General features: G+C 33.4%; 1 protein-coding gene across 1 annotated transcript; it reads right to left on the reverse strand.

The window, feature by feature from the left end:
• Positions 1-7,694: 7,694 nt before the first annotated feature.
• Positions 7,695-8,584, reverse strand: LOC142629327 (pectinesterase inhibitor 7-like). Its single transcript, XM_075803290.1, has one exon. The coding sequence runs from the start codon at positions 8,532-8,534 to the stop codon at positions 7,887-7,889; it is 648 nt and encodes a 215-aa protein (XP_075659405.1). The 5' UTR covers positions 8,535-8,584; the 3' UTR covers positions 7,695-7,886.
• Positions 8,585-9,235: the final 651 nt, after the last annotated feature.

The raw sequence follows: 9,235 nt of genomic DNA on the forward strand, positions 1-9,235 counted from the left end.
CAAGAAACCAACCAGTCGTTGAAGCAAGTTTTTTCGATTTCAAGCTGATAAGAAGTGGGTGGCGGAATACGATTTAGTGAAAAGGCAATGATATGTGGTGGAAATCACTATGCATGACATTAAAGGAGGAGTGCCAAATTCTCATCCACGATTAACACATTTAAGCAGTGATAGATTTTGTTTGAGAATAGCAATGGGTCGGGTTCGGGCTGGATTTCTTTATACCCGAACTCAACCTGCAGGCTTATACACGTTACCCAAATCCAGCCCGTTTAATAAACGGGTTTTTTTGTTGCACCCAAACCCGCCCAATTGGAGCCTGTGGAGCCCGCAAGCCCCGGCCCAAAATCACAAACAGAGAAATTGGTAAAAACCCAAAATCACAAATCATCACAGAACAACATTTTCTTGGCATCCAAACGGATGCCAAGATCTAACATACCAATCGTACAAAAAAAATCCAACAAATCCTAGAAATTTTGCAAATCCAGAAATAAAACTAGCAAATTTGAAAATCCCACAAACAAAAAAAAAAAGAACCAACAAATTTGGCTCACAAAAAAAAACCCAAATCCAAATTTTGCTCACATAAACAAGAGAGAGAGAGAGAGAGAGAAAAAAAAAAAAAAAAAAAAAAAAAAAAAAAACCCCAAACCCATCCGATTGTGGGTTTGTAATGGGTAAGGGGTAGTTCATGGCGGGTGAGGGAGATTTTCATGCTTGTTAAGAGTTTTAACTTGTCAGCGAGGTGCTTGATGCTTGATCATGGCTGTGCTTGTCGGTGAGGATTTTCTTAGTTGCTTGAGGGAGGGCTTGCGTGGGGCTTGATCACTTGAGTTGAGATTGAGAGTGAGAGTGGAAACTGGAAACTGAGTAAGGTTGAGGTGTGAGAGGGGCGACTGCTATCAGAGAGTGAAGGTAGAATAAGAGTGAGACTTAGGGTTAGATATAAGGTAATATATATATAGTTAAGTTTTTTGGTAATTTTAGCTAAACTAAATGGGTTAGGTCGGGTTCGAGTTCAGGTCGGGTTTTTTCCAAAACCCAGACCCGACCCAAACCCATTTCAGGTTTTTTTTTTTTAAAAAAAAACCCAAACCTGACCCTATTCTTTATCGGGTTGAGCTAGGTACCCACGGGTCGGGCAAAAATTGACATCCCTAATTTTGTTTGTTCCAGATTTCTCTCATATTCCCATAGATGGTACAAGTACTTCTTGAATTCGTTGTTTAAAGTTTACCATTAATGGAGCCAAGGTCTTAGAAGTTCGTTTCATGACTTAATAAAATGTGCCTATATCTACTAGCACGATTCCTAATTTTTCAATATCAAAAAAGTGTAGGGTTCTAAAACATATATATACATAATATACTACCCCAATTACTGGTGGCTCTAGGAATTTTGTTTAGAATGCTCCTCAGAAAGCATAAATTACACAATCTTATTTCTTTATAGCCTTTAGGTAATTAGGTTTGGTTCAATATTATTAATTCCATTCCGTTCTGGCCATGACGGCCAGAAAATACCGTGCCGGTAAACAAACCAAAACAGTAACCCACCCTATCCCATTTCGGGAAAAATTTCGGGTCATTTCGATCTATTTTGGGTGTTTCAGTAAATACCGGTCAAAATTCAAGATTCAACCCAATGTGAAGTTTGTGCTTAAAAAAAAATTTTTCTTAAAACCAAAACAAATTTGCATTTTGTAAACCAAAAAAATCTCAAAAGGAAAAAAAAAAAAAAAAAAAAAAAGGTACCAGTACAGCTAAAAAACAATCGTATTGAGAAATTTGATACTCAAAACTTGAGAAGAGGCACTGTCTTAAATTTCTCAATACGATTTTTGTGTCTTCTGTGTCTTCTACCAGTAACTTCTGTGTCTTCTACTAGTACCAGTAATTACTGGTACTGGTAGAAGACACAGAAGTTGCGAACAAGGAGGAAGGCAAAACGTAAATGTAAAAGTATAGATGAAGATGTAATAAAATATAAAAGTATGAAGTGTAAAAATCTAGGAGATGCGTACTTAAGAATAAACAAGAAAAAATAATTAAAAATGAGAAATAAGTAATATATGTTTGGTGAATAAAAATAATATTGTAATAAAAAATAATAAAATGTTGAAAATTGTGTTGTATTGGGTAATGTGCCTAGTTAGGGTGGTTCCAAAACTTTTTTTTAAAGATAAATAAATATAAAATTTTAAATTATTATATAATATATTTTTTTTTCAGGTCTGGGTGGTCTCACCGCCGCTGACCCCAATTCAAATCCTAATAGGATATATTAAATTCTCAATATACCCTTAATGCTAGGGGCACTCCTAGCCTTATTATACCTAATTACCCATTATAATAAACTTAAACTAAACCACATAGATCTCATGGGTTCTACTTTACTTGTTCTGCTACATAATGCCATTTTGCAGATGAGGCTTTTATGCGTGAGATCATACTTTACTCTTTTTTTCTTTTTCTTTTTTTGTTTATTTTTATTTTTGGTCTTTCAATAAGTGGGAAAAAAGGATTTGAACTCAGGTTTTACTCATTAGGAAAATCAACCTGGAAATGTTTTTAAGCTACAAGATTAATATTACTTTCTTAGATAGAATATGAGCCATCATCTTTAACTAAGTTTTTTTTAGGGGAATCTTTAACAAAGTTGAACGGTCATATTGGTGAGGTTGTCATTTTCTAGCCACCCCATAATGATAGGGATGGTAACATGCATGGTAAATGGGTTTGATTATGGGTGCATTTGTCTCCTCCCCTTTTTGGGATAGGGAAACCTACATGGGGCTGGAGGGTAGATCCAAGGAAGGAAAAATTAGAGGCATTCTGTTATCCTTATAAGATAGTTGTGATTATAATAAGGTATAAATGAAAGAGAAAGCATAGATATAGTTGTGAGAATAGTTCGAAAGAGAAAAAACAAGTGTTTTAAGGATGATAAAAACTATATGAATAAAGTATGTATAAAAAAATTAAATTATATATATTCAAATAATTTAAATTCATATTATATATATATATATATATATATATATATATATATATATATATATATATATATATATATATAGTGTTTTAAGAGATTTGAACTTCTATAAATACTCATGTATTATTTAACATATTTAAAAATAAATAAATAACACTATTTTTAAACTTAGTTATTAATTTTTCCGTGTATCGCACGGGTTAACGACTAGTTCAAATAATTTAAATTCATATTATATATATATGTATGTATGTATGTATGTATGTATGTATGTATATGTATGTATACGCTATCAGCGAGGCAAGACAGCGTAAGCAGGAGAAATTGTTGCCATCTCTACATTATGAGTTCAATTATATGGTAAGAAACAGAAACAAAAACCATCCTTTTCTATATTTGTAGGGGAGGAGGAGTTTCTTGCGTGGTCGAACGGATTTAAATTGATTATTTAGAGAAGCCAATAAATTTGCATCCCGTGAACTCAAAGCGAGGCCTTTTTTTGGCATGGATAGAGTCCCATATGTCTTCTTCACATAGGCTAATAGTTCCAACTCCTTCATCTTCTAGTAGTTTCATTTCACGTGCAGCTTCTGTCCCCTGAGAAAAATCCAAAACTTAAGACAGAATCAGCAAAACACTGCTCCCGATACTATTGCTCCAATCGCTCTCATAGTCTCTTTGTGAAAAATTTATATAATGTACTGTTCTATAATCATGGTGAAAACATTGAAACCTCATTTTAAATTGATAGGCTCGCCAATCATTCTCTTTCTCTCTCTCTCATGCTCGCACAAAAGATGAATTATTGAGCTTCTATATAGAACTTAGAAGATGTCACTCAACATGTTAAATCTTACTTCAAAAAACGAAAAACAAAAGGTCTTAAATCTAATACATGCAAATCATGATGTGTAGGACTAGGCTCTGTCATTTTCCTCCTAGAAGAGATGCCACTCAGATCAAATGGTAATTCTTTGGGACTTGCATGCCATTTTCTATTCTATATATATGGTGAACTTTATTACACGTAAAACATGCATATTGATGAATAGACAAACGATAAAAAAGTATCCTACAAACTACTGTTATTTCAAGCTACGGTGTATTTGCTTCCTTTCAGTGTTGATTGAGCGATGTTTCGAGAGACAACTACTTTTCCCATCAAAATAAACAGAAAAGTTGTATGTTTTTGTGGAAAAATGTAATTTTTTGGTGACAGCTCAACTGATTATTGGATCTTAATTCTTAATTCCTTTAACCAGCTTACATCACTATTAATTTGGAAGATAATATATTCTCTTAAATCCCTAAAGTCAAAATTTAGCCTGTTAATCATAATATAACCTCGTTACGTGCCATGTGCTTTTACACCATATGTGAAATAAGAATTTTTTTTTTCTTTTTAAGGAATGAAATAAATTCTTCTGTTAATTATAATATTTTTTTATCTAGAAAATTGTGGCATCTATTGAGAAGAAAGTACCAAAAGTCCATGCAATTATTCCCGGCCAAAATGGGCTTTTACTCATTTCTTACAAACTTTTTAGCAAAATACCTCATGTTTGAAACTAATTAGATAAATGCCCTTATTTTGAAACTCGATTTTCTAAAAATCGAGTTTCAAATGTATAACTCGATTTTTGGAATATCGAGTTATAGCGAACGTGGACTTAGCAAATTTTTTTTTTTTGGAACTCAAGTTCCATGTGAAATTCTCGAGTTCATGGAACTCGAATTCCACTTGAATTTTTTCAAGAAACTTGAGTTCCATGAACTCAAGTACTTCACATGGAACTCAAGTTCCAGAATTTTTTTTTTTTTTTAATTTTCAGTTCGCTATAACTTGATTGTCCAAAAATCTAGTTTTAAATTGAAACTCGATTTTTTGAAAATCGAGTTTCAAAACAGAGTATTTCCTTAAATAGTTTAAAAAATGAGGCATTTTGCTCGATATTAAAAATAAAATAAAAAAAGGGCAAAACCCCGTTTTCTCCTATTATTCCCTATTCTAAACTAGGCTCCATTTGTTTAGTACAAGATCGTAGTACAAAGCGCCTACAATCCGTATTGTAATGAGCTGCCATGATTAGGTTATTGTGAATTATTGTTGCCAATTATTTTGATTTGTCTTTCTTTATTCTTGTCTTGTTCTTGATCTAATATATACTCTAAGTATATTACACGTATTTAGCACATGTATACTACACACATTTAGCACATATTATATATCTTGGTAAACCCCTATACTATGACTAAAATCAAGAAACATTCTTTATCCAATGGTCATCTTCTATTTCTATATATGTTCAAATTTCTATATACATTCGAACTGTAAGTATAACATCTTTGATATACAGAAAATATAGGAAAGAAAGAGATTTTGTTCATAACTATCTGTTATTCTTTGCGTTTGTTCACTTTTAACATATACTAAGTGGATAGAGTTTTGGTAACTAGGGAGGTGGGTTTCAATTAAGTATATAATGAACTTGAATTAACTATACAACAGAAAAATATCATAGTTTTCTTGCATATGAATTGTGAACCCCACCACAATTTTAATTATCGAAGGGAAAAGTACCATGTCATTGTACTCTTAAAATTGGATAGCACATGAATTACAAGTTAGGTATTGCTGTCGGCACGTTAAATTTAATAATCGTTAGGATGTGAGTTTAAGACTTTTATAAGTTTGCCTCCAAGATTTTGGCATATAAAATGTAAATAACGTAGTAAACGAACTCTACTGCTACTACACGACAAAACTAATCTTGCGAATTTTTTAGTGGCTGTAAAAACAAATATTTGTATGCTTTCTGATTAGCAACGGTTGAAATTCATCTATATATTGATTAAAATGCAAATTGGATTAGTTTACTAGTAATAACTTTCTCTTTGATTTTTTCTGTCTTGATGTATCTTTCTTTTCAAAAATTTAGAAAAACCACACAAGTTGTATTTATCAAATAGATAATGGCTAATATTGAGCCATTTATTTTTAATTTTTTTCCTTCTTTTTTTTTGTAATTCTTCTTTTAATTTGTTATCAATAAATTTAAAAAATAAAAGTTTTGTATCACGATATAATTGTTCATTACCCACAATCAAATAGGTTAATAAATTGAGGCAAATACCTTAGTCATAGAGACCATTAGGACAAGAAGTGGGTGACCATGATGTTTGGTTATTATGATTTATGAGGACTCAATGTGGTTGAGCTATATGTGTCGATGATAAGACATTAAAATGGATCATTTTATTAGAAGCCTGTCTAAAGCAAGCATGTACCAAGGCAATTATCTCTTCATGCAATTTCTTTTTCTTTAAAAATGAAAAAAAAAAAAAAAGTAGAAAAGCAGAAACATCATAATTGAAGGACATGGGAAACATATCCATGATTACGGAATAAAATCATGCAAAATCTTGGCCTTACTATGAGGCCTAAATCGTGGTTGATCAAGATCGTTATGGGCCCTCTAAATATCAGGTGGTTTTCTTAGGGTTGTTGACAATTATTATTATTATTATTATTTTTTGAGAAGATGTCGACAGTTAATTATCATTCTACGCTGTACACTAAATATTAAATAATGGTATATTGCTATTAGATGGCAGATTTTTCATGTGAAGCAATTTAAAATTTAGAAAAGCAATGTGGTAGCTATAACAACCATTGATTTTAACCCAGGGGGTTGGCTGAGTTGGTAGAGCTCTCAGTCTCAAAGTGCTTTATCTTGCCAGGTGTCTTTCACTGAGTCTTGCTACCCGCACTTTGAAAGAATTTCTGCCATCTTTACCCTTCGTAGGCTCTGACGAACAGTGATTAGTCTCTGGTTGAAAGCCTTGAGGATACACTGTGGGCAACCAAAAAAAAAAAACAACCATTGATTTTAGACTAGTATTGTTACACTGATAAGACAACTGTGTTCAAATCTCTCATATCAAAGAGCATGTAAAACAGAGACAGGATGAAGGATTTCGAAGTTGAAACGTGGATCTTCAAAGTCTTCAATACTTGAAATCTTGAATACGACAAAGCTATGTTTCACTTGGATTTAAATGTATAGCTTGTAACTCATTTGACCCGTACCGTACTAATATTTTTAAAAGAAATTTCAAATCCTCCAACTGACAGTGATAAAAATAAATAAATAAATAAATTGAGTGGTAAATTTAAATTAAAACCAATAATAATTTGACACTTAATAAATGAAAATATTATAGATGTAACACCCTTCTTAGTATTTAAAATACAAGAAAATTATTGTGTACTCTCGGAGTATCATAAATGCGTACTTCCTCTTTTCATATGATAAGTGAATTTCACTAATTAAATTTATGCTAAAATTTACTATTCATGTAAGAGAAAAAAATATTAACTTTGAGAATACCTAATAACTTTCTTAAAATACATTATATTATGCTGTAATTAATGATGATAGTCACGCATTCATAAAATGGACAAAAACGTGTGTATAATAAGATTTTCTGTAACTCCACTATGACGTACGGCTTTTAAGCCAGTAAACTTTTTAAGTTTTTTAATAACTGAACGGTGACAAAAGTTCTTGTTTGCTTGAGGAAGAAAATTCCATTTTTGTGACTTTAGTCACAGTCATTCACGAGAAACACGTAGAGAGAGGTAATTGGTCGCCCACTTCGAGCTGTGAGTTTCATCCAAAAAAAAAAGTAAAAAAAAAAAAAAACAACATTTCTTCTCTTTCTTTCATTCCCGAAAGAGGAACAAACAACTCCAAATTAATACAAAAAAACATAAAAGCAAAAGTCCCAAAATATACACAAAACTTACACTCACTCTTACATTAATCTGACACTAATTATCTATATGACTATATCTAACTCTCCGCTTAAACAGCCATGAACACACTTCAAGGTGTCCCCTTGGCAACATAGCTGTTCACCAAAGCAAGCGCATTACTCGTGATTTTATGTACCTTCGTCACCCGATCACACACATCACTCTTCAACGACCCATCAGCCACATCTTCAAATCCATCCGAACACGTGTCCTCGTCGGTCAAGGCGGCGCTCATCCACGTCTGCACGTTGCTCATTTGCAACCAACACGACTCCACTCCCAAACCCGCGGCTCCGAGCTGATGCATCTGCTTCAGCGAGCCGCGGATCTCGTCCACTGCGTCGCCAAAATTGGTGGAGCAGTCGTGCAGAGCCGCGGTGGCTCTGCGGTCCGCTCCATATTCGGCCTGGCGAGCTAAAGTGGAGACGTAGGCAGCCATGCGGCGAGCCTTGGAGAGACTCACGCCTATGGCGACTTTGGCGAGCTGACCCGGGCTTTGTTGCACTGCGCTGGCGTAACGGGACAGGGAGTGGTAGCAGAGGTCGGGGTACAACGTTGTGCCGCAGCTCGTGCGGATGAATTCTGTGCCGTTGGTTGTGGGAGTGGGTGAGGGTGTGGGAGCGAGAGTTGGGTCTCCGACGGTTGGGGTTGGTTGGAGTTGGAAGAGTAATATTGGTAAGAGGAGAGAGACAAGGAATAACGGGTGTTGGGTGTTCATGGCGCTTTTCTTTTTTCACTTTTTTCCGTGTTTTGGGGTTGGCGTTATGGACTGTTTTGCCTCATGGGGGGTTTAAGTAGACTCTAGTACTCTATCTCAATTACATTTCTACCCATTCTTTATACATATAATAGCAAGATTGCCACTACTGCTTCTATCTCTTAAATGGAGCTTAACAATGTCCTTGATCTGATATTTTCTCATCTTATATTAATGGAGGACTAATTATGAATTTAGTTAGTAAGATTTTACCAAAAATATGAGAAAAGTGAGCACTACGTTATTGTGTTATGAGAGTATTTAATAATTACTCAAACTCTTATTGCATTTTCTTGCTATCATAAGTAGGGATGTACATGAATCGTGTTTGATAGGTTTTTCAATGCAACCTAATTGATCGTGTCAATTTGAGAAATTTTCAACCAAATTAACTTGGTGGGTTGTGCTTACATATTCACACCTTCTAAAAAATTAACTTTCATAAACTTTTTAAGCACTTTTTTAATTTGTTACAATTCACATAATATTCCCAAATTATATTTCAAATTTCCAAAATCATTAAAACTAATTTTCAAAATACCAAAATAAAACTAAAAATTATAATAAGGATAATAAATAAACTTATATATATATATATATATATATATATATGATATATTGAGTTGGGTTAAATGGGTTGAAAAACTATCGACCTAAACTTG

Source organism: Castanea sativa, chromosome 3 (assembly GCF_040712315.1).
Source record: "Castanea sativa cultivar Marrone di Chiusa Pesio chromosome 3, ASM4071231v1".
Lineage (NCBI taxonomy): Eukaryota > Viridiplantae > Streptophyta > Magnoliopsida > Fagales > Fagaceae > Castanea > Castanea sativa.